Source organism: Diadema antillarum, unplaced genomic scaffold (assembly GCF_040938485.1).
Source record: "Diadema antillarum isolate AM-2024a unplaced genomic scaffold, OU_Dant_1.0 seq00001488_RagTag, whole genome shotgun sequence".
NCBI lineage: Eukaryota > Metazoa > Echinodermata > Echinoidea > Diadematoida > Diadematidae > Diadema > Diadema antillarum.
Window position 1 is genome coordinate 243,318 of NW_027272227.1, and position 27,431 is coordinate 270,748.

At 41.0% G+C, this 27,431-nt stretch overlaps 1 protein-coding gene across 1 annotated transcript in view; it reads left to right on the forward strand.

Annotated features, from left to right (window-relative positions):
• The first annotated feature begins 4,624 nt into the window (after positions 1-4,624).
• The window catches only part of LOC139710006 (lipoyl synthase, mitochondrial-like), a 184,180-nt gene continuing 161,373 nt past the window's right edge, over positions 4,625-27,431 (forward strand). Inside the window, exon 1 of the mRNA XM_071621957.1 lies at positions 4,625-4,934. Within this exon, the coding sequence (XP_071478058.1) occupies positions 4,878-4,934 (57 nt within the window). The 5' untranslated portion in view covers positions 4,625-4,877. The remainder of the gene's footprint in view (positions 4,935-27,431) is intronic.

Genomic DNA, 27,431 nt, shown 5'->3' on the forward strand with positions numbered 1-27,431 from the left:
AGACTGGGTTAAATTTGAGCCTTGTTCATATTACTAGGCAGCTAGGGTTAAATTTGGGGTTAGAATCTGATTTTGGGCTGAAATCTTACTTTGGGTCAGCATTTAGGGCTATGGTTTGGATTAGGGTTAAGGTTAGGGTTAGGTTAGGGTTAGGGTTTGGGTTAGGGCTAGTTAGGGCTAGTTAGGGTTAGTTAGGGTTAGGGTTAGTTAGGGTTAGGGTTAGTTAGGGTTAGGGTTAGTTAGGGTTAGGGTTAGGTTAGGGTTAGGGTTAGTACAGGGTTAGGGTTAATAGGGTTTTAGGGTAAGGGTTTTAACAGCTAGGGTTAAATTTGGGGTTAGAATCTGATTTGGGGCTGAAATCTAACTTTGGGTCGGCAATGGATTCAACTTTAGGGCTATGGTTAGAGTTGGGTTAGGGTTTGGGTTTGGGTTAGGGTTAGGGTAAGGGTTTTAAAAGCTAATGTTAGGGTTAAATTTGGGGTTAGAATCTGATTTGGGGCTGAAATCTAACTTTGGGTCGGCAATGGATTCAACTTTAGTTCTATGGTAAGAGTTGAGGGCAAGGGCTACCTTAGAAAGAGGACTACACTTGTCTACTAGTGGTCTGACTTACCCCTTAAAGAATATTTCCGAATGTAAGCTAGCAGGTACCATGGCAGTAACCCCGGTAACCTTCCCGTACACTCTGCACGCCGTTTGCTGGCGAGAACATCGCATTCTAGCAGACGACTCTCATGCCCACTGCCTACCAGTCTCACAGTATAGGCCTCACGCTCCTTTTCCGGGCTCCCATATAAACCTGTGTTAAATGCAGCATATTCCATGAATCATAAAAAATCAATCGAATCGTAGAATTTTTTTAAATTGAAGTAGATGAAGGGAGATTTTCTCTGCTTTCAAGCAAACAACATATTTTGGGATGTTGTCCAGCTCTAAAAAAAGTTAAGAGCCTCCATATGAGACTAGTCATCCAGTCACTCTCAAAAATGATAAAAATAGCAAATTACCTCATACATCAATAAAAAATCATTAAAAATACAAAAACCCTGATTCATTCAACTTCTTCATAACCTGCAGAAGCTCCTGTCCTCAAGCAATGTCAAACACTACCAAAAGTGGCAATTTTCCACTTGACTGATTTTTAATGATTTTTTTGGTAAAAAATAACATTACTTCATCTTTGTACTGCCTTCCCGGTAGGCAATGCGCGAGTTGAATTAGGAGCGTGAGGCCTATAGAGTAAGTACTCGCCATACGCGTGCGTACAAATAGTGCGTCCAAAATTGAAGAGGGAGCGCACACTCAGCTCCTGGCACTGGATCTAAGTCTACGTTCAAGTCATATCTTCTCATATCATATCTGGAATGATATGTTATTCTTCATTACACATTTTTATTTTCAGAATCACAATGTGGTTAATTGTTTACATATTAGTTTCTACGATGATATCATATTATTTGAACCATTTGGTAGAGTCCAGACCTTTTTGTTGTTCGCAAAATAAATAGTGGGAACTTGGGTGTAGACTAGACAGTACTTGAGCATTATGACGTTTGTTTCGCGTACATTCCCACTCACGCCATAAAATCAAACAACATCAACACCATTATGACGCTTAAACATGACCATTGTGACGTCACAATAAAACAACGCAAGGTCACTGCGCCGAATATTCAAGTCGAGCGCATTAAACAGTGCGCTGCCATCTACTGATTAATAACTGTACAGGATCCGTGCAATGGCGGCTCGCATGTTTTTTTTAGACGGCACAGATTGGGGAAACTAAAAATTTATCGGGGACCCTATCCCTAAACCTAACCCTTATCCTAATCCTAACCCTAACCATCAAACCCTAACCCTAACCCTAACCCCAACCCTAACCCTAACCCTAACCCTAACCCTAACCATAACCAAAAACCCCAACCCAACTTTTTCCCATAGGTTTAACACGCGCCATGCCCCAATCTGTGCCGTCTTTAAAAAAAACGCTGGCGGCTCCCACAACGCGAAATGGCAGCTTCCTCGCGCGGCTGCATCCCCACTGGACTACGCCCTCTTGTGGTATAATCTCTTTGACTAAAACATAGTGGAATGCGTGTCCCTATTCCCAACATACACGAGACCGTGCAGCCAAATTACCGTGTTGCGTCGCCATCTTGTTCGGTCAATTTTTCCTTATATGGAGTGCACGCTTAGGCGCTGTCAGACTGGGCCACTGGTACGCGCGCAAGCAAGAGTACGCCGTCCAGTGGCTAGTGATTATGACGTAACAATGCACGTTTGTACATGATAATGGTCTCGCGCTTCGGAGATGTTGTTGTTGTTGTTGAGTTTTTTGGCGTTTTTCAGTCAGACTTGACTATTTACGCTTCGGAGACACAGCCCGCACTCCATATAAGGAAAAATTGACCTATCAAAATGGCGGTGGTAGCCAGTTTTGGTGGCTGCGTATTTCCTGGGTGAACACGCATTCCACTATGTTTTAGTTCGGTGCCTCGAACGAGCTCTCTCCGCAGAACTCGTAGGCTGCGTTCACATAGAAGTATTCGGTATTCGCTATTCGCTATTCGCTATTCGCTATTCGAGCACCGAATACACCATCACCCGCACCGTCAACTCACCATCCAGTGAGGATTTCTTCCTCCTACATCGCAGCAAATCTTATTAACAATTTCTAAACTGCATCAGAATGTCAGTCTACATGCTTATTTTTGCTAAAGGGCAAATCCAGACCAAAATTGTCATTATTTCATAAACGAGAGACGGTATACGCTGCAAGAAAATCGAACAAGCTCGATTCCCACTTTGCTATACTTTCGGCAGGTATTCGGTACTTTCGAATGGGCGCCAGACAACTCGCCCTCGAGACAAGTCACCCCGAAGACAGCTCGCCCTCGATTTTTGAGGGCGAGTTGTCTTGGGTCAGAGGGCGAGTTGTCTCAAGTGGCGAAGGAATATACCCCAAATGATTGATTTAATTTCAGACAAAATAAAAGCTGCTTCAAAATAATTTTGCATTTATCTGCCTAAGTTAAATATCAGAATGCACACAGTTTCTATTTTCTCTGATTAAAGTCATTGTTAAGATGAAAATTATGGCATTCTGTAATCGCATTTTCCCAGCCCTGAGATCGCAAGAATTGCCGAATCGTCCATGCCCGATCTGAGCTCGCCTCCTGATTCCCATCGGCAAACTGCAATAAATTTTTTGACTTTGAATGCACCTCTTAGACTTCATTTATGATTCAGGTTTGTATTATTGATTAATGATGCTAGATAGTGGTTTAAATTCGATTAATATTTCACTGTCTTTGTTTATTCAGCAGAAGAAGAAGTAGAGTCGATCTCGCCCTCGCCCCTTTTTCTCCGGCTAGCGCGGAGTGCATTGTGTGGGCTGCATAACGGGAGCGGTTACGGGAGCACAATGCAGCCCACAATGCACGCCGCGCTAGCCGGAGAAAAAGGGGCGAGGGCGAGATCGACTCTACTTCTTCTTCTGCTGAATAAACAAAGACAGTGAAATATTAATCGAATTTAACCTACTATATAGCATCATTAATCAATAATACAAACCTGAATCATAAATGAAGTCTAAGAGGTGCATTCAAAGTAAAACAATTTACTGCAGTTTGCCGATGGGAATCAGGAGGCGAGCATGGAGATCAGGAGATCGGGCATGGACGATTCGGCAATTCTTGTGATCTCAGGGCTGGGAAAATGCGATTCAGAATGCCATAATTTTCATCTTAACAATGATTTTAATCGGAGAAAATAGAAACTGTGTACATTCTGATATTCAACTTAGGGAGATAAATGCAATATTATTTTGAAACAGCTTTTATTTTGTCTGAAATTAAATCAATCATTTGGGGTATATTCCTTCGCCACTTGAGACAACTCGCCCTCGGACCCAAGACAACTCGCCCTCGAAAATCGAGGGCGAGCTGTCTTCGGGGTGACTAGTCTCGAGGGCGAGTTGTCCTGGATCCTTTCGAATAGTGCCCTCTTATGTGAACCGGTGTGAGGAAATCCTATCGTTCGATTTAATTCTGTGGCTCTCTCTCTACCACAGAACTCTAGGCTGCGTTCACATAGAAGTATACTTTTCGGGTATTCGGGCTCGTTTTTCGAGCCCTCGGACGGCACGCGAATAGCTTGAATCGAACGATAGGATTTCCTCACACCGCTTCACATAGGAGGGCACTATTCGAAAGTACCGAACATCTGCGAAAAGTATAGCAAAATGGGAATCGAGCTTGTTCGATTTTCTTGCAGCGTATACCGTCTCTCGTTTATGAAATAATGACACTTTTGGTCTGGATTTGCCCTTTAGCAAAAATAAGCATGTAGACTGACATTCTGATACAGTTTAGAAATTGTTAATAAGATTTGCTGCGATGTAGGAGGAAGAAATCCTCACTACATGGGATGGTGAGTTGACGGTGCGGGTGATGGTGTATTCGGTGCTCGAATAGCGAATAGCGAATACCGAATACTTCTATGTGAACGCAGCCTAACACAGTGTGTACTGTGCATGCTCTCTACACTGTGCTGCGGCTCTTACGCAATATTGTATCGCGGGTTGTTATCTCATGATGTCATAGTGCGTGTAGGATACGTCTGACGCTAGCCTAGGTGACAGTGCGGCGGCCTGTAATTTACTCCATCTTTAACCATACTAGATCTTTCTACAAGTGAGAGCAGAATCTAGTGATCAAGTCAAAAAGAAGAAGAGACTCTACAGCTCAGCTGCTCAGCTCGAGTTTTTCTCGTAGAAACCACCTTTTATATTTAATTACGTACTAATATCTCTACTCAGTCTCTCAGAGAGAGTCATTATAAAACCTCCGGTACTGTCGGCAGAAGTAGCGAAGGAAATGGTTAGCTACAGCTTCACCCGCCTTTTTTGCCCGTTCTCCTTCAAAGTTTTTGAGGTAGGTTTGAATTACATTCTGCTCATTTCAGTTAAAAATTATACTTCCGACTTAGGTACCCCGACTTAGACTAGATTCTATCTCATGACACTTTATATTTACAGGGGCAATTCCATGAGAAATGTTCACGTTAGTGAAAAAATGAAGTTTTGAGTTTCACTTAAGTTCTCAAATATTCTAAAAAAGTAATTCATATAGGCCTACCGTTAGTGCACCAGTTTTCGACAGGACCCAGATTTCGACACCCAGCAGATAATTCTTATTAAATTTTATACTGAATACAAACGTCCACATGAACGTCTGGCTTCAACAATCAACCAAGTTATCAATCACATTTCTAGTCTTATATAGACCTAGGTCTACTAGGCCTAAACACCGTTTGTCACTTGTCATCATAATCCGACATTAGAATATTTAGGAGAAAAGCAACACAGTGTCAACAGAAATTTTGATGTCGGCCATTTTCAGAGCAGAGGTTCAAACAACATGACGCATTTTGTATACATAGCCGTAAAATGAAATTCACCCATGCCGGTTATCTTACTTTATTATCAGTTTGTTTGCCAAATCCTGATGTTTGATTTCGTAATTGTCTTTAGTAATTTCATGGCTGAATTTGTGATAAATGAGCAAACTTGTAGAAAGAGTTGGCTTTGAGAATGTGGCACCAGATTTCGACATTCCCATAATAAGACACGTTATAGAGGAAACAACAAGTTCGTGCGCCGGTACTTTGCTGGTTTGCGTCCACAATGCAGTGTACGCATACTGTACCGTACGCGCCATGTGATTTATGCGTGATGCGCGCTGTGATTGTGTCGAAAAATGATGCTGGGTGTCGAAATCTGATGCCAGCGACGGCGTGATGGAAATCGCTAAAATTGAACACAAGTGCATTCAAATTGGAATTCGTTCAAGGCATATTATTATTGGCCTTTGTAGCTCAACTTCATATCGAAATTCCGAGGTAAAACGGTGCAGTATTGATGGTAAACAAGGAAATGTGCTAAAGTGTCGAAAACCGGTACCCTTGCTGTATTTTCATTTTCCTCTAGTCGCATCTACATCATTACAAAATTTGATATTTTTTTTTCAGTCAATGAAAATACTGTATGATGTGTTGCAATGACACAAAAATTTGGCTATTTCTTAAGAGTTTAGTGTTCCTGTCTCTAAAGAAGGCCAGATATGTCCTAGAGGCCTTGTTCAGCTTTTAAATTATAGTCCAGTGTATATATCAACAGAAAATCACAACCAACTTCCTTGGCATTCATCAGTTTTTGACCCATTGACCCTCAAAGTTGTGTGATTGCTATAACGTTAGAAGTGTCATGTCAGTTACGTTTTTTACTAGAAGTTTTCATAGCCAAGAGAAAATTAGTATAAAGTTGCTGCAAATTCATTTTCTATGTTAGGATTGAATCCCCTTGCATGTGTGGAAACCACTTTTCTATACCACTTCTAGTTTTCCTGTAAATGGCGTAACGGACATGACACTTTGCGTAACGGACATGACACCTCATATTAGACAAGTGGCAGAAGTAACACTGTGGCCGAGTGAAACCGGGTGATGATTAGTTTCGATTGTTTGAGGATAATAGGACATTTCTATACTTGAGTAAATAATGTAAGTCTGCACATCACTCAATAAAACATAAACAAGCAGACTTTGCTTTCTGCCACTGGAAGACTGTTGATTTTAGACGATCTTGCTACTCTAATCCTGACTGATAAACAGCAGGTGTCATTCCAAGGAGTATTTAGACAATGGACTCCTAAAGGCAAGACAATGGAGTTTTTCATTGTTGGCCTTCCCTTTAATACTTAAAATGAGCACTTTCTACAGTACATTGTAGACCACATTTAACACGTATCCACCATGGAGTCAACACAACAGCCAGGAACTCCTATACAAATGCATCCTTGTGCATCCAATGAGCATGATCAGTGATGATACAGCAACAAAGAATCCAAATGTCACCAGCATCAATGTCTTCAATGATGGTGTTGCCTCATAATAATAATAAAAAAAAGAAAATTTGTACTGCATCCATACATGTACCTCTCTCATATGACTCTATAAATCCACACCTTCAGTGGCATATTAATGAGGTATCACATGCCAAGAGGGCTGAGAATGGAATTGTTTGCTTTATTCAGTGTGTTGAAAGTACATGTAGCTCTATGGTCAGAGAAAGTCGGTCTGAATGCTGCCTATAGATCCATTTCATCAAACTAACTAAACTAGATGTACCTCTGCACCAAGGGATGGTCGGTATAAATGACAGCACACACCATCGTACAAAAAGCACAATTTTGAGATGCTATGAGAAGATGTTTATCCACTTAATGGTACATTGTATAATCAGTTACAACCAGTTGGAAGGGAGAGCATCCAGTATTTTAAAAAGTCCTACTCACAATTCAAGCTGGTGAGAATAATGTAACCAGTACACCACTCTGGCAAGCCTCAAGAAGTGCCTAAGCAATAAAGTTGATTATACAATTTGTACCAGTTGAATTTGCCATGAAGACAACATGTCAAAATACTTTGTTGCCCAGGTGACCACTCTAAATGGAAATGGATTATATGTTGTGAAAATTCTCAGAAAACAAGGGGCTTGATCATTCACTTCTAGCCTAGAAAAGAAAGCATTTGTTGAAAATGATAAAGTACTAGTACAAGTAGTGGAAGTTTTAAATAGTCTATCCAAGATTGGATAACAGAGGATGATTCTACTCCAAGGATGACAGCAATGCCAAATGAAAGAACTTTGCAGAAATGAAATAAACATACCATATTTCTTTCAAATGATAACACTAATTTGATAATGGTACCAAACAGTTTTGTGGTCCTGTTTCATTGCATAAAAGTTGATGCAATCCTGAGTGCATTGTAATGATGTTGTATTCAAACTTTTTATTTTATACAGATCTGGTTCATTCTGTTTTCTTTGCCTATCCGCAGATATGGAGACATGGTCTTCTGTGTTGTACATGTTTGCCATTGTGGTACTCTGGGCATTGTACTCCATATACAATGTAGGATGTGCTTTAGAGTAGCTGTTAGATCACTGAAACCTGCAAAAGGACTTTTTTATGTTTTGCTCAAGAACATAATGTAGTTAGCAGTGTGCAGTTATTTTAATCTTTTTATTTTGAAACAAAGAAGTGAAAATATGGTTCACTTTACAAGGGTGTCATGTCCGTTACGCTAGTGTATAATACTAAGTACCAAATATTAGGCCACAAAGAAAAAAATCACCATAGTATAAGATAGTTATATGTCCTGTTTTGCTATGGTGGGTGGTAGTAACTGGAAATGACTCAATAATTGAAGCTAGCTGGTGCTGGAGCGAATTTGTTTTATGTTTGTTTGTTTTGTAAATATATAAAAAGACCAAGGGTGGTATTCTGAAATCCTTCCTAGGAAGAAATTTCTCCCTAAGTGAGGATTCCTTCCTAAGTGGTATTCTGAAAATCTTCCTAAGTTTCTTCCTAAGTACACTTAGGAAGAAACTTAGGAAGGGGGCAGGAATATGCAAATTTCTGACTTAGGAAGAGGTTGGTATTCTAGAATGCACTTAGGAAAGAATTTTAGGAAAATATTTAGGAAAGCTCCACCCCTGTCCTAAGTACGTTGTTAAGAAGAGCAAACTGCAAGCATCATGATAGGCGCGCTTGTCAGTCATTGCGCGCACATGTACTTTGATGCGCGAAATGAGCGTGAGAAAGGGGACATGCCGCGCTCTCGTGCATTTGACCCTACGTCATAGTAATATGCGATTGTCATTGGTTAGTTCCTTAAGATACGGCATTTCGTATTGGCTTAGGAAAGGACGTGGGTGGGGATGAGGATGGCCTAATTTGCATTAAGAAGTGCCTAGGAAGAAATTTCAGAATACCAATTTTGTCTTTCCTAGGCACTTCCTAAGTTTCTGACTTAGGAAGAAACTTAGGAAGAAACTTCTGAGGAAGATTTTCAGAATACCACCCCAACCCCCCTAAAATGATAAAGATATAAGAAATATTACATGATTGCAGTTATGATGTGTGTCTCTATGTTCTAACCTTACTATTTCAACAATTAAATATCTGCTATACCTTGTAATAAAAAAATTCTCTTAGCTTACAAAAAGTGGACAAAACTGTCATGTCCGTTACACTCAAAGTGTCATGTCCGTTACGCAATATTTTAAACTATTAAAAAAGAATGAGCAGTAAAAGTACTCTAAAATATGACTTTATGAGTAAAGCATGACCTAAAGGTTTAATCAAGACCAAAACCAGCTGCATCTTATCCAAAAATTCACAGGAATTTTCATAATGGTAAGTAGATCGAAATGCCTTGTCCATTTAGTGTCATGTCCGTTACGCTCGCAAAAAATTCAATTTCTCGACAACCACTTGATATATTTCCGTGAAATTTTCTGTGTATGTTACATATATACTATACTTAAATGTGTCTGATAAACTCAATTAGAATCTTTTGGAGACTGCCAATTTCACTGTGTGATGGTTTGAATTACCAAAAAAAAATGGTCTGAATGTCATGTCCGTTACGCTGGAATTGACCTCAGGCCTATTTACACTTACAATATAGGCAGTAGCTCTACTAGTATACCCAGTCATTGGGTGTCCGGACAGGTTGTGGGACCGGACGCATACTGTAAAGTGCGTCTGGTTTGACAATGACGCGCCTATGTAAACAGTTGTTTGTCAGTGAGAAGCTGTGCGTAAATGCGTATTCAAGGTGAAATAAGCAAGTCAGTATGCGAGAGTCTTAAGGTGTCCGGACACCCAACTCCCCATCCTACTACACATTGACCACCCTTTTTTAAACCGACCGCGTAGTTTTGGCGCACAGACATGACAGAACGCCAGTACGCACTGCACTGCGCGCAGAGCACACAAAAATGTATTGGCTTTGACCGTTGATGAGGATGTGTGGGAAAACGCCAAAATTCACTGTTCATTAGTGCCATAGTGGTTTTAATCACAGACAAATTTTCGAATGAATATTTTAACCGAATCATAATGTAATGTCAATGCATTTTCTTAAAAGCTTTGTACAACAAGGTGTTCAATACAACTCGGTTTGTGTGCATTGTCGATGCAAAAACAGCGGTCGATCTAAAAAAGGAGCGGCACCGCGGGGAGCTGAAAAGAGGCCACTCAAGTTCGACGGCGATATTTTTGCACTGAAACTTCGAATTGAAAAGGAAACATCAGCATTTGATAGCGCTGGATTTTCTCAATCACGTAGGTCAAGTTTTTACATGAATTTCAGTGTTGAATATTTTTATCAAGCAAACAAAAATTAGGCAGTCGATGAGTAGTAGGTCCAACTATACTGAGCACCCCTCCGCCTCATGAGGCCTGCGGAGAGCCTCATGAGGCCCCCGGGGAGAGAGACTCTTGAAGCTCCCTGTTCACTTTTTATTCCTCTCACATCTAACATATAAATTGTCGCAACTTTGCACAGTGATTTTTTGTTAGACACACATGTCCACTATCCATGATGAAAAGAAGAAAAAATTCTGTCTGTTCTTTTTTACAAAAATCAAGTTTTAATCAACCGATGCACAGCGACCCATTGGAACATGGGCGCCAGCGGGGTCGCTCAGTGCAAGGCTGCTGCAGCTAGCGGCCTGATCCGACTAAATATTTTCGGTGCTTTCTTCTGCGGCTCTCACCTCTCCATGCACGAATCAGTCCCATGAAGCTGAAGTCTGACATAATTTTACAAAGATTCGTAACGAGAAAAATAAAAGCAGAACTAACCTGATCTTGTGCATATATTCCAAATTACTATTCCACACTGAAAGAGGAGGTGGGTACGGGTACTCGAATTTGTAAGCAAACTGATCACTTTGTAGGTATTTGGACGGGTTCACTTTCTTCATGAATTCCGATGTCCACAGACTTTGGGCGCTTTGCCTGCAATCGTTCCGCCGCATCCAACGCAGACAGCGCGCAAGCTGCGAGATTTTCAGAGCGACCTTACACATGCACGGGAGCATAGTTGGTATAATTCATGCAAAACAATGCAGCTTGACCACGCATGTGTAATGTACTCGCCTACTGGTTTTTATGGTAAGTTTTACAACACAGAAAAAAGAAAGGAGAAAATGTTCTGATTTTTTTTTTAAACAAGGCACATATTAAAACAGAAAGATCTCTGTTATATCTGTAAGATATCTTTTTCAGTCGGAGAATATTCACATTATTGCTTTGATGAAATGGGGTACGAATACAACCTCCACAAGGAAAACATGAAAGAGTTTTATCTGCGCATTTTCTTGCCAGAATACATTCCATGGCTTGCATTTTATCAAAATATTTCTCAATCGGACATTTCTTGCAAACCGCTTTGATAAGAATTCGTATCGGTTATGACTACATTGTCCACAACGGAAATAGGAAAGATTTCTGTCTACGCATTTTCTCGCCAGAACACATTCCATGGCTTGGATTTATTATCAAAATATCTCTCAATCGGACATTTCTCGCCATAGTTGATGTAAAAAAATTATGTATATTTGAATCACAATTAAAAAATTATGTATATATACCTGAATCACATTTCGTCACTGAAATTCTATGAAATCCCACACACATACAGGAAAAATGCTGAAGATTCCAATAGAACCACAAGGTCATTGATAGATACTGGAAATTTGCAGCTATCATCCTCAAATGTGAATGATGCGGAAAAGTTGTGCGCTAAGTAAGGAAGGGGCCCGCAACTCGTCACCCGTACTCTCATAGACAGAGCATGTAAAAGACGTGTGCGGGTGACCGTGATGCTCCCATAGACAAGCACATAAAAGATGCGTGCGGGTGACCATGATGATACTTATATCACGTATTCCTAATATGAATTTCAAATTTTTGCGAAAAACTGCACGTTTTTCACAGTTTGCTTGTTTGTGGTAACCCTGCCAAGTTTCAAGTTTTTTCAGGGATAGAGGTTCTACTGAACACAGTCCCGGGTATAGATTTTTGTTAAGTGCGCTTGTAACAATTTAAAGCAGGGTGGCGGTATTCGGGCCCCTGGCGAGGTGCGGGCACCTCACTATACATCTTGCCAATAACTGAGGCTAAATAACACTAGTATTAGACTAACCATTACAGATAAATTTTACAGTGTATGGTGTAGTACTAGTAGACTGTCTATGTATATCATAGGGTTGACCGAAAGATCGGTCTGTATCTGGTCGTCGGGGATATGTTCCGCGGAGACTGCATCCGGCTTCACGGATAGGAGAGTAATAACATCAAAAAAATAAAAGACTCCTCCAGACAGACGGATCTTTCTGTCTAATCATAGGGCACAGAGCCTATTTGAAAGATGCAACCTGTTACCTTTTAAAATTCTTCTTCCTTTCTCTTGATATCACTGCGATGATCTCTACATCGTGGGACCAAGTCCATGCTGTAGCTTTACTCTTTCTGGCTGAGAACATTGGCTTTAATGCTCGTATGTGAGGTCTTCGTTCTTGAAGATCGAGGTCCCCTTCAGCTTCACCCTCGTCTGGTACACTTTCTGAAGTGTGTTGTACGTTGAGAACTTGACATTAGGGACTTTTCGATTGGGTGAACGAGAACGATGTGACGCCGACCACAGGCGTATATCAAGGCATCACATCCCCACATCAACCCACTGCTGAAAAACATTTTGGGCGCCATGTCTCGTGGCATGAGCAGTAGGCTAGCTACGTGTGCCTTGGGTGCATAATGTGGAATTTGTGTCTTTTAATATACCGGTATACTTTGTCTTTGACTAGATGACAAATAAGTACTCTGGGATGAATTATGTGGATTTTAAAACAATATGCATGGTAAGACTGCAAAGTACAATGCACTGCACCAGGCCAAGCGCCGAGACGTGATTGCGTACAGCATAACATGTAAATGCATGTGTGGGACTACGGTATACACTTGCAAATTGCGGAACAGTGAAAGGGGGCAAATAAAGTAGGTACCAGAAGCGGTAGTTTGTATTTCAACACCGCTGCTGTGATGTATCAAGATCATAAGCTTTCATGTTATTAAATTATTAATATTCTCTCAAAAGAAATAGCAAAACAGGTGAACTGAGCACTGATTTCCTGAGTCTTCATGATCTTTTGTGCAATAGACCGGTTTACTAATGATATGCATAATGGCGTCAACCCCACGCGACCCTAGTGATTGTAACTATGTCGGGCAAGTGAAATAAGCGCGGACACATTGTTTTTACATTCACACGTGTATTGTCTACGATCGTTACTCGCTGCGGACTATTGACAACTTTTGTTTGCTATAATCTTGCTCTGTGATGGCGTCAGCTTCAAATTCTAGCCAAAGTTGTCTACGATCGTTACTCGCTGTGGACAATCGACAACTTTTGTTTGCTATAATCTTGCTTTGTGATGGCGTCAGCTTCAAATTCTAGCCAAAGTTCGAGCAAGCCATGGAAGGTTTGGACAGTTAAAAGAAACCTGTACTGACATTTTCTACATGTCTGATAATTCTAATCTACATTTTTGATGCCTACAACTGGAAAGAGAGGATTCTAAAACCCAGGATAAGCCTGTAATGATTTTTTGAAAAAAATGAAAACGAGCAAGCCAAGGAACGATCCACACAATTTGGCATACGTCACAGGTGCCAACCACTCCGACTTTAGCAAAACGAACTAGAAAGGTTCTACACATGTCAATTTACTGATGAAATCTCACACAAAGTACTGCAAAAACTGTTATTTAGTAAAATTGCAATATGGAGCTGAAATAAACATGTTAAACAATATTTATTAATTTTTAAAAGGACTCTCTTCAAAATCTTTTTATTTAGATCAAATTTGTGGGGAAAAGTCCAGATATGCAAAATGAAATTGGCATCATTGTCCGAACGTGCTGCCCATAGAAAACTGTGTAAGTAACGTTGCACTAACTATGCATTGATGATGAGCGATAATGGTTCGACATCACAGTTCAAACTATCTAACGAAGATGAGGACTGAGTGATTCTTAAAATCTAAATCTAAATCCAAAAAATAGTCAACGGCAATCACGGTTTACGCCTAGTTAGAAGAAAACGACACTCAGTACATATAGACTCTAGACTAGAACTAGGACTAGGACTAGTGAGCAGTCAAGGACCGAGAAGATTCTACTTACTCGCCGCTCCGTCGACAGCTGTACGTGCACAGCGCTAATAATAGGCACAGCGGAAACGTTTAGTATGCAATACATACCCCTGCTGCCAGAACTTGAAGAAAGTCCAGACGAAAGTCCAGACTCCAAGGTCTAGCGTTGCCGCTAGAGGCCCTTGTGCTGCAGGCCCTGTTGTTTCTGTGCTGAATTTTGCAGGTAAGGTATCTGCTTTAAAATGGATTTTCAATGTTTTTGTGGTCGAGATAAATCTCATGGTGGTCGTATTAACACCAAGGACTAACTTAGGTCTAGTTTTAGTAGGACCCATACCGCGGAAGAGTGGCCCGACCACGTAGATACAAACAGTGCCACCGCTTCGCGATCCAAGCGCTGGTGTAGGCATAGTGCTAGAGTACTTCCGTATCCATGTAGATATCTCAAAATTCACCCAACCAAATTGCACCAAAATCACAAGAAGTATTTTATGACTCATGTCCACTTGCTCACGCTAATTGGAACCAAATCGCAAGTTGAGAAGCGTAAGTGAAGTTGTCGACTTTACTGTCGTCGCTAAAAACAATCTGCTCTGTACGACTAAACAAGAGTGATCGCGGTGTAGTAGCCCTACTTGCCTGCGCACGCACAGACTGAAGTTAGCCATCTAATATCATGAGACAAATCTTTCAAGTAATCAGGAGCAAAAAATCAATTTATAAATTATTTGAGCTAAGTTGAATGAAAAATAAAGTTCGTAAATCACACAAATCGCTAAAATCATGACATTTTTTAATTTAGTTCCTGCGTAAATTCCCCATTCGCACAGCACTAGTCGGCTAACTTCAGTTCTAGATTGTGCATATCACATTTACCAAGATCTCTCGCGAAGAGTGAGGTTTTTTTTTAGTGAGAACTTGAAATTCGACGTCAATATTGATACTTCTCGATTACCGATTTCGTTCAAATATAATACGGTATTTTGAAATGTGCTTAGAAATATATCCTGTAATTTTGGTGCGATTTGGTTCAGCGAAATTTGAGACAGCTGCATGGATAGGACAGTACACAAGTGCCGCCTGCTAGGTAAATTGGGCCTAAGCGTCGTCTGCTACTCGGCACGATTTAACGCACGCGTATGCGAGGGCTTGTAATCAGTGAAACATTTGGCACCTGTGACATCACGACATCCGGGCTCGTCAGCTCATTAGCATAATTCTCGCCCAAAAATTTCCATTTTCAACATGAAATTACGGGCTAAATCGTTATGAAATTTTGATTCTGTTTGCACCGCTGGGTCTTTTAGAATCAAAAGAACAACATATAAAAAAATAAAAAACCGGTACAATGCCCTTTTAAGGAATTAACTCAGAGCTACCAAGTCTCACGCATGACACCCATTTTTCTCACGCATCGGGCGAAGTCTGCAACTTGGGCCTATAATAAGGAGCATAGCTCAAAGGATTAGAGTGCTAGTTGCAATTGAAGGTATATTTTCCCTTTGTCTTTCAAAATAAGTAAAAAATAGTAACTTAAAATGCCCCTGATCTCACCATTAAGAGCTAAGAATTGAAAATGCTCCCTACCGTGGGATGCCAGGGGGGAAAAACCCCTCCCACACCCTCGCTCGTGCGCACATTCGCTCGCAGAGATGCCGAGTCATGAGAATCTCACTCATAAAAAAATTTTGAACTTGGCATCCCTGTTAACTGAGTATTTGAGGGATAGAGGTGTGAGCACAAGCGGCTACAACAAGGAGAAACTCATCAAACTTGCAACGGCCATAGCCGATTTGGATTTGCCCATCGATCCCGACCTCTCCGGCCGGTCACTGCAGGAGAAGCTCGCTCGGGTAGACTGCTCGTTCTCCGATCCTACCAAGCTCGCTGGGTTTACATCCAACTTCGAGAGTATTCCAGATTTTGGACTCTTTGACATGTTCAACTACCTGATCATTAATCGGGCTGACTATGACCGGAAACAAGCTAAAGGGATGCTACAAGTCATTTGAGGTCTACCGTCTTTTTGCAGATGGGAACGTTTCAAGCCTAAAGTTCAATGAAGTTTCGGACACGAGCCCTGTGTGTGTGTTCCTTGGTGAGGTTAGGCCGACGCAAAAGGACCGGACATACCTCAACAAACCAACGTACCACTACCAGACCTGGGTCGTGATGAATAAGTCAACGGGGGAAATAGATGTTGCCTACGGTACTGCGAATGTCAGGGAGGGTAGGTCTATCATTGTTTTTGTTTTTAGGTCTATCCTAAGTCTAGATCTACTCTAGATCTAGTCTATCTAGGACTAGGCCCCTAACTAGCTGTTATTGCTAATAGAAAAATGGGTCAAAATCGTCATTCTATTTCATGAAGTCTAATCAGTCTGAGTCTAATTTTAAAAAATCCTTTAAAACATATCGATTATGAGAGATTTGTTGTCTACACCACCCCCCCCCCGAAAAAAAAAAAAAAGATCTGAGAGGTTTAGTTTTACAATCAATCGTAATGCTTAAAATCATTGAAGTATGAAGTGAGGCGGTCATACTGTTGCATGTTCCGTAGCAGCAATGTTTTCCACCCATTTTCAGAAACTACTGAAGACAAAATCGAAACCAAAATTCAACAAAATGAAAACTATAGTCCAAATTCTGTTTGATCACAGCAGAATTATCCCTCATCTAAGGTTGGGAATTGATTTAGAGCCACACGAAATGCCAGGAGGTAAAGTCGAGTTGATGCATCGCACACATGTACACAACATGCACGTAAGTCTACATGTGGGGACGTGTCGGGGACGGCTGCAGCAGCCGACGTTGCAGGCTCGTATCCTTTGTTTGCCCGAGGTTGCGGCCGTGTGCAAAATTAAAGATCTGTGCATATTATAGTATATTAGTAAACTGGTCTATTTCGTCTGTCGCAAGAGGAGTGCGACGTCATAGATAGGGCGGCGTGAGTGCGGCGCAAGTGAATTTGGATGAATGGTAATAATTGGGGTGACCGCATTCAAAAATTAGGTGATGAGCCGGGGTCGACACTCGCGTATGCGCAGTACGTAAAGAAGATGTCATAGCACGGTGACGCCAGGCTCAACGTGCAAATCGAAAAGTGCCTTATGCTGCTGTTTTTTAGCTCACCTGAGCCGTAGGCTCACGTGAGCTATTCGTCTATCGTCCATCGTGCATAATTTTTTTACAATTTAATCTTCTTCTTGATAACCCCATTCACAAATTTCACCAAACTTGGCAGGTAGCATCCCTAAGGGGATAGGATCTCATTTATTCAAATTGACGCCATGCCCCACCTGGGGGCCCCAGGGGGCCCCACCCCCCCCCCCCCCCCCCCAAAAAAAAGGAATCTTAAAAAAATTCTCTAAAACCAGTGATAGATAAGTGATAGAGCAACACGTAAGTTAAAACTTCTGAGTTAGTACAGTGATGACTGTAGTTTCAAGTTGTTCATGGCAGAATTAGGGGTGTCCCCCTTGGGACCCAGGGAAGGGGTCCTAATGGCCTAAATTGTACATTTTCATCTTCTTGAAAACCTCACAATGAATTTTCACCAAACTTGGCAGGCAATTTCCCTAGGGGATAGGGTCTCATTTCCTTCAAATGGGCACCATGCCCCACCTGGAGGGGGGGGGGGGGGTTCAGGTGGTCCCCCCCCCCCCACTAAGGAATCTTTAAAGATCTTCTGCAGAACCAGAAGTGATAGAGCTACATTAATACAATGAGATAGTAAATTGATGACTATTGTTTCAAGTTTGTTCATGACAGGATTAGGGCTGTCCCTCTTGGGACAAAGGGGAGGGGCATGGGCTGGGTCCAAATGGGGACTTCTCATTGTGTTTGAATGGGCACCATGCTCCCCTTGGGGGGCCCAAACCTCCTTAATTAAGGAATAATCAATCATTTTCTCTAGAATCAGAAGTGATAGAGCTTTAAGTCTTTTTATTCCCCCACCCACACATAGTGTGTAATGGGGTATACAGGAATCACTCTGATGTCGGGTGGCCGGTCGGTTGGTCAGTCGGTCGGTCGGTCGGTCGATCGGTCCATTGCAAAAACTTGTGGATGAACTCCTCTCTCATTTTTTGAGCAATTGACCCCAAATTTGGCATGTGTAACCTCTATCAAAGGTTGATGTGCAAGACACCTCTTTTGTTAGTATCATATAATATGTTGCCATTATAATGCAGGGCTGCACACTAACCCATTTTTTCTGCTGGTCCGACCTGTCTCTGTAAAAAACGGTAAAACAGGGGTATTTACTGGTCCGAACAGAAAATTTACTGGTCAACAACAACCTAAAGAGCATTAAATCACTTGCAAACTTATTTTCATGTTTGTCTTTTTGTGTCGACTACTATTACCTCCCCCCCCCCCCTTTTACAGATTATTATTTTGTGAACTTGAATTGTTTATTGCACAAAAAAGCCTAAAAAGTTATGGATCATTGCATTGAGAAGGAACAAAAAGGAATCATTTGCAAATTGATTTGTTGATACAAAAAGGAAGAAGAAAAAAAAAAAGAAGGGATTGAAATGTGGTCTTTAATTTTCTTCCGAAAATCTCTTCGCATATCTTGTATGCGTTCTTGAAAATACACTGCAGGGTCGAATTTGTGATGCTTTGTACTTCTCTCGCTTCTTCATGTACATAGAACCATTTTAAAATTGAATGTTTCAATTGAATGTTTGTTTGTGAATTACAGTGTAAAATGATCATGAACAAGATCAGATTGTATCAAATGCGTTTGTGACTTTTTCTAAACATCGACACACGTAGAGTAAACATGCATTACTGTATAACTATTTTAGCTGAAATATTTTCTGATGCACGTGCCAGAAGGTCTTCTTTATTTTTCTCCCGATAATCTCTTCGCATTTGTGCATGTGTTCTTGAAAGGTACAGGGCAGGGCCGAATTTGCGATCCTTTTTGTGCCTATTTCCACCTCAAATATCAGTGGGATTGTGACAATTTCATGAATTACTTTGGCTGTAATCTTTTATGATGCATGCACCAAAAGGGGTTGAAAATGTGTCCTTTATTTCTTCCCCGATAAATTCTTTGAATTTCGTAAGTGCGTTCTTAAAAGATGTTCCTTATGGCCGAATTCATGATACTTTTTGCATCTATTTTTACCTCAAATATCAGCGGAATTGTGGCAATTTCATGAATTACTTCGGCTGTAATCTTTTGTGATGCACGCACCAGAAGGGTTGAAAATGCCTTCTTAATTTTTCTCACGATAATCTCTTCGCATTTGTGCATGCGTTTTTGATAACCAACACGGCATGCAGGGCCGAATTCGAGATCCTTTTTGTGCTTATTGTTTCCTCAAATTTCAACGGGATTGCGCTGATTCAGTGACTGTTATTTGGCTGTAATCTTTTATGATGCACGCACCAAAAGGGGTTGAAAATGTGTCCTTTACTTTTTTCCGACACACTCTTCGCATTTCGTATGCGTTCTTAAAAAATACACGACACGGCCGAGTTCATGATTCTTTTTGCACCTATTGTTTCCTCAAACTTCAACGGGATTACGATGATTTCGTGATTTATTTTTCAGCTGTTATCTTTATGGTGCACGTGCCAAAAGGGGTTGAAAATGTGTCTTTCATTTTTCTCCGGATAATCTCTTTGCATTTCGTAAATGCGTTCTTGAAAGGTATATGACACGGCCGAATTCATGATCCTCTTTACGCCTATTTCTACCTAAAATATCAGCGGGATTGCGGTGATTTCATGAATTATTTCGGCCGTAATCTTTTGTGATGCGCGCACCAGAAGGGTTGAAAATGCGTTATTTATTTTTCTCCCGAAAATCTCTTCGCATTTGTGCATGCGCTTTAAAAAAAACAGCATGCAGGGTCGAATTGGAGATCCTTTTTACGCCTATTGTTTCCTCAAATTTCAACGGGATTGCGATGATTTCATGACTTTGCATTATTCGGCTGTAATCTTTATGATGCATGCACCAAAAGGGGTTGAAAATGTGTCTTTCATTTTTCTCCCGATGATCTCTTTGCATTTTAGTACATGCATTCTTAAAAGGTATACGACACAGCCGAATTCACGATCCTTTTTACGTCTCTTTCTACCTCAAATATCAGCAGGATCGCGGTGATTTCATGAATTATTTCGGCTGTAATCTTTTGTGCTGCACGCACCAGAAGGGTTGAAAATGCGTTCTTTATTTCTCTCCCGAAATTCTCTTTGCATTTGTGCATGCAAGATCCTTTTAGCGCCTATTGTTTCCTCAAATTTCAACGGGATTGCAATGATTTCATGAGTTTGCATTATTCGGCTGTAATCTTTTGTGATGCACGCACCAGAACGGTTGAAAATGCGTTCTTTATTTTTCTTTCGATAATCTTTTCGCATTTGTGCGTGCGTTTTTAAAGGTACACAGCATGCAGGGCCGAATTCGAGATCCTTTTTGCGCCTATTGTTTCCTCAAATTTCAACGGGATTGCGATGATTTCATGAATTATTATTCAGCTGTAATCTTTATGATGCACGCGCTAAAAGGGGTTGAAAATGTGTCCTTTATTTTTCTCCCGATAATCTTTTTGCATTTCGTACACATGCGTTCTTTAAAAAGGTACAGTATACGACACGGTCGAATTCACTATCCTTTTTGCGCCTATTTCTACCTCAAATATCAGCGGGATTGTGACGATTTCATGAATCATTTCGGCTGTAATCTTTTGTGATGCACGCACCAGAAGGGTTGAAAATGCGTTCTTTATTTTTGTCCTGATAATCTCTTCGCAATTGTGCATGCGTTTTTGATAACCAACACAGCATGCAGGACCGAATTCAATATCCTTTTTGTGCCATTTGTTTCCTCAAATTTCAACGGGATTGCATTGATTTCATGAATTGTTATTCGGCCGAATCTTTATGATGCACGCACCAAAAGGGGTTGAAAAATGACCATATGTGTCCTTTATTTTTTTTCCCCCCGATAATCTCTTCGCATTTCGTACATGCATTCTTGAAAGGTGTACGATGCAGCCAAATTCATGATCCTTTTTGGGCCGATTTCTACCTCAAATGTCAGCGGGACTGCGATGATTTCATGAATTATTTTTTTCTCTCGATAATCTCTTCACAGTTTGTGCATGCGTTCTTGAAAGGTACACAGCAGGGCCGATTTCGTGATCCTTTTTGCACCTATCTTCATTCTGAAGGAATGAAAATATTCATTTTGTGAAATGTGTAAAATAAAAATGAACGCAATCAGATTGATTAGGTCCTGAATATGTTTTTACTTATTCTAAAAATCAGCACAAGTAAATTAGTTCAAACATGTCAACTGCCACGCTGCTGCGAAGCTGGGATCGGATCTTGCGTTAAAAATCATGAGTAAAATATGACCACAGAAATGCATGCGCTTCTATCAATACTCCTTGTCTGGCATGACCGGCGATCAATTACTCAGGCATGAGATTTCTCCGCGGATCCGCGGATTTCCGCGGATTTTGAAATTCTGGGGAGAAAATACACAGTCGGGAAAATTTCTGTGATTTTCCTCTTTTTCTTTCTTTTTTTTTTTTGCAGCCACCATATCTTGCCGTGTGTGAATGGTGATGAGTGCATTTGTCAGCGGGCAGCTGTGCGATGTTGCATGTTTTATGCGTGAAATGGATGTGAAACGTGCGTGTCGATCAACTTGTAGCTACTATATACTGTAGCTTGCAGTGTGGTGTGATATGATGCACACGTGTGTGAGGCTGTAACTGCGTATTACGTGTATCATTACTATCAAGGAGCTTCGGCATGCATGCTGCTGCAGCATTCAGCGCGATGCGTTGACCGAAAGATCGGTCTGTATCTGTCCGTCGGGGAATGTTCCGCGGAGACTGCGTCTGGCTTCACGGATCTCCTCCGTATACGGAGGACAGCGTTATGGCAAAATATAAAAGAGTCCTCCGGACAGATGGATCTTTCTGTCTAACCGTTACGCGATGCGCTGCTTTTGTATCCCGCTGATTACGTTGGCGTGACCTACATTTGTCATCGTGATTTTGTGGACCGGTGAGAATATTTCTTTCTTCAACAAGAAAATGAAGACCCTCAATAAGGATGACCCTTGTGTAGCGGATATTGACACAGATGTCTCCAATACAGTAAGTTCAAGTGGCAGTGGTTGGAATATGAAGTTGATCTCCCAGAACCAGTTTCGTCTTCTAACCACGTTAGGCCAGCGAGTCAATCGACTTCCTCGGGACCTGGAACTTGTGATACATCATCCGCCGCAAGGATTCACTTTACATTCTGGACTTCATCCAACAATACTTCATTTGCTTGGTCTACATTAGCTGTTTATGGACTTAACCGGGTCTACAAATTTTTGTACCTCCTGTAAGGTATTATAGGCAGTCTAAGTTAGCTGTTGCATGGACGCAGAGACGGTCAACAATGCTGAGCTGCATGTATGATTTATTTTCAGCTGTCTTACATACATGATTCTCTACTAGACTACATGGACCAAGATCAGCAATACTTTGCCTGGTCTGCGCACTGTAAACTGTTAATGGACTAAGGTAAAGACAGCCAACAATAATAATAATAATAATAATAGCTGGTTTTTATATAGCGCATTTCACACACACTTCAGGGTTTCAATGTGCTTTACAGACTATTATTACCCCGGTCACTGGATACATTATTTCCAACCAGCACTAACAGTGCTCATTCTCCACTCCCTGGGGAGCATTCCAGCCAGTCGCAGCCATTTTACAGGCGCGCACATGCTGATCAACAAACATAAGCTTTCTCATCCTACCGGGTACCCATTTGTACTCCTGGGTGGAGAGCAGCAATGTGGATAAAGTGCCTTGCTGAAGGGCAAACGTGTCGGGCTTGGCATGGGCTCGAACCCACGAACCATACCACGCTCATGTCGTTCACAGACGAGCGCTCTTATCCACTCAGCCACGACACCTCCACAATGGCAGTGCTAAGCTGTGATTTACTTTAATTTTTTTTTTTTTTGTACCCGTATGAACTGAATTCAGCAAGACGTCACCTGGGTGTACATTACTGTGATTTATTATGGCCTCACATTTGAGTAGGTCCTAGGTATAACAGTTAAGCATACTATTCCTTCCTTTAGATTTTGCAAGTGTCATTCATGAGTTCAATTATCACAATGTTTCTCTGTAAAATGTACCTCATAACAATAGTAAATTTCAGTTGTAAAATGCATTAAAATTAGTTTTTTCATACCTTGAATTTCAAAAAGTCCTCACCGTGGGAGGGGGGAAACCCCTCTCCCACACCCTCCCCCCGCTCGGTCGCTACGCTCCCTCGCAAACTCTCCTCTTTTTTCAACTTTTCTCTGTCTCATGCCTGATTACTGATCGCAAGCAAACGAACGAACAAACGGGGGTCGGGGAATTACATGCATTTCAGCAGTTACAATAGGCACTTTTCAATTTGCACTTTGAGCCAGGCGTCACCATGGGTCGACACAATTTTTACGTACTGCACATGCGTGAGTGTCGACCCTCGGCTCATCACCAAAATTTCGAACGCGTTCACCCCGGTTATCACCGTCCACCCAAATCCGTTGCGCCACGCTCAACCCACCTTATCTATGACGTCACACTCTTCTCACGATAGACGAAAATCGTGCGAAAGAGCACAATGACTCTCGGGAAATCGGTGCCCAGTTCACCTGTTTTCCTTTTTCTCTCGAGACAATATTGATATTCTAATTACATGAAAGCTTATGATCTTGATACGTCACAGCAGCAGCGCTGACATACAAACTACAGCCTCTGGTACCTACTTTATTTGCCCGTTTTCACTGTTTCGCACTTTGCAACTGCATACCGTAGTCCCACACATGCATTTACACGTAATGCTGTACGCAATCACATCTCAGTGCTTGGCCTAGTGCAGTGCATTTACCTTGTAGTCTTACCACGCATCATGTTTTAAAATCCACATAATTCATTACAGGATACTTATTCGGCATCTAGTCAAAGACAAAAATAAATATTACAAGTACAGAAACAAGTCACAAATTCCGCATGCTACATGCACCCAAGGCACAGGTTGCCTCGGCCTCCTGCACACGCCACGAGACGTGATGCCTGAAATCGAAATGTGTTTTAGCAGCGGGTCAACGTACAGACGTGACGCCTTGACGTACGCTTGCACTCGGCGTCACAACCCTCTCGTTCACCGAATCAAAAACTCCCTATTGTACATGCTTTGCATGTATTGCATGGCATGGCAGTGCGTGAGCAGCGCCAATGCACAAGCGAGCGCGAATAACCATCTCGACTGCTAATGCTCAAAACTAATATGTTTACTGTACAAATTGCACCGGTAGACATAAACAAAAACTTGCGTAAAACTTGTTGAACAACGGGATATATTGCATTCTATTTCTCCATGATTGGGGCTGCTCTTTTTCTTTCTACTGACCTCGCCAATGCTATTTTTTAATGGTCATGTCATACCAGTAACTTGTGGATTTCCTGAAAAGTTACTGGCCCGACAGTGACTTTTACTGGTCTGGGATTGGCGGACCGGCGCCAGTGTGCAGCCCTGGGTAACAGCATATTTTCATGAAAACTTGTGGATCGAACTACTCTCTCATTTTTTGAGTAATTAACCCCAAATTTGGCATGTGTGACCTCTATCAAAGGAAGTTGTGCATGACACCTTTTTCGTTTGTATTGCATAATGCGTTACCATGGCAACTGCAAATTTTAAAAAAAGATCTTGCCAAATGTTGTGGATCGAGCTACTCTCTCATTTTTGGAGCAGTTGACCATGACAGAAGCGCACGCATTTTTAGGTCATTTTACTCATGATTTTTGAACGCAAGATTGAGCCGATCCCGGCTTCGCAGCAGCGTGGCAGTTGACATGTTAGAACTAATTTACTTGTGCTGATTTTTAGAAGAAGTAAGAACATATTCGATATTCAGCGATACAGTAAATGGATCTGATTGCGTTCATTTTCATTTTACACAGTCATTTCACTAATGAATATTTTCATTCATTCAGAATGGTCTCATAATGAAGATAGGTGCAAAAAGGATCACGAAATCGACCCTTCCGTGTACTTTTGCACAAAATGTGAAGAGATGATACTAGGGAGAAAAAAAAAATCATGAAATCATCACAGTCCCACTTACATATTTGAGGTAGAAATCGTCCCAAAAAGGATCATGAATTCGGCCACGCTGTACACCTTTCAAAAGCTCATGTACGAAATGCGAAGAGATTATAGAAGAGAAAAATAATTAAGGACACATTTGGTGCGTGCATCATAAAAAATTACCGCCGAATAACAATTCATGAAATCAACGCAATCCCGTTGAAATTTGAGGAAATAATAGGCGCAAAAAGGATCTTGAATTCAGTCCTGCATGGCGTGTTGGTTATCAAAAACGCATGCACAAATGCGACATATTATCGGGAGAAAAAAACAAAACACATTTTTACCCTTCTGGTGCGTGCATAACAAAAGATTACATCCGAAGTAATTCATGAAATCGCCACAATCCTGCTGATATTTGAGGTAGAAATAGGCGCAAAAAGGATCGTGAATTCGGCCGTGTCGTATACCTTTTGAGAACGCATGTACGGAATGGGAAGAGATTAGCGGGAGAAAAATACAGGACACATTTTCAACCCCTTTTGGCGCTTGCATCATATAGATTACGGCCGAATAGTAACTGATGAAATTATCACAATCCCGTTGAAATTTGAGTAAACAATAATAGGCGCAAAAAGAATCTCGAATTCGGGGCTGCATGCAGTGTATGATTTTGAAAACGCATGCAAAAATGCGAAGAGATTGTCGGGAGAAATATAACGAACGCATTTTCAACCCTTCTGGTGCGTGTATCACAAAAGATTACAGCCGAAATAAATAATGAAACATCGCAGTCCTGCTGATACTTGATGTAGAAATAGGCGCTAAAAGGATCGTGAATTCGGCCGTGTCGTATAGGCCTACCTTTTAAGAACGCATGTACGAAATGCGAAGAGATTATTGGGAGAAAAATACAGGACACATTTTCAACCCCTTTTGGCGCGTGCATCTAAAAGATTACAGCCGAATAATAATTCGTAAAATCATCACAATCCCGCTGATATTTAAGGTAGAAATAGGCGCAAAAAGATCGTGAATTCGGCCGTGTCATATACCTTTTGAGAACGCATGTACGGAATGCGAAGAGATTATGGGGAGAAAAATATAGAACGCATTTTCAACCATTCTAGCTGGTGCGTGTATCACAAAAGATTCCTTTGAAGTAATTCATGAAATCGCCACATTTCCGCTGATATTTGAAGTAAAAATAGGCGCTAAAAGGATCGTGAATTCGGCCGTGTCGTATAGGCCTCCCTTTTAAGAACGCATGTACAAAATGCGAAGAGATTATTGGGAGATAAATACAGGACACATTTTCAACCCCTTTTGGCGCGTGCATCATAAAGATTACAGCCGAATAATAATTCATAAAATCATCGCAATCCCGCTGATATTTGAGGTAGAAATAGGCGCAAAAAGATTCGTGAATTCGGCCATGTCGTTTACCTTTTAAGAACGCATGTACGGAATGCGAAGAGATTATGGGGAGAAAAATAAAGAACGCATTTTCAACCATTTTAGCTGGTGCGTGTAGCACAAAAGATTACATCCGAAGTAATTCATGAAATCGCCACAATTCCGCTGATATATGAGGAAAAGGCGCAAAAAGTATCATGAATTTGGCCGTGTGGAACATCTTTTAACAATGCACTTACGAAATTCCAAGAGTTTATTGGGAAAAAATTAAGGGCACAATTTCAACCCCTTTTGGCGTGTGCATCATTAAAGATTACAGCCGAAGTAATTCATGAAATCGTCACAATCCCGCTGATAGGTGCAAAAAGAATCATGATTTTTGGCCATGTGGTATATCTTTTAAGAACGAACTTACGAAATTCGAAGAATTTATCGGGGAAGAAATAAAGGAGGTGATAAGCACAATCAGGGTATGCAATCATGACTTTCTCACTTTAAAAAATTGTAACTTCTAAAAGAATGCACCAACTGACTTAAAAATTCACATGCAGCATGCTAAGACATCAGTAATCACATGTGGTAAGACAATAGCTAATTTCTTCTCATTTACTGTTAATTATTAAAGATTAATTACCAAAAAGTCCCCAAAAACCCACGTAATGCGTCAAAAAAAGCATTTTACAACTTACGTAAAATCAAGATTTGAGGTCCATATTTTAAGTCTACCCCTATGTGTTTGGTATCAAATTAATGGATTTTTTATTGGCATTGCTTGCATGCAATAAAAAACGGTGGTTCTTTCAGCTGGAGAAAGTTAT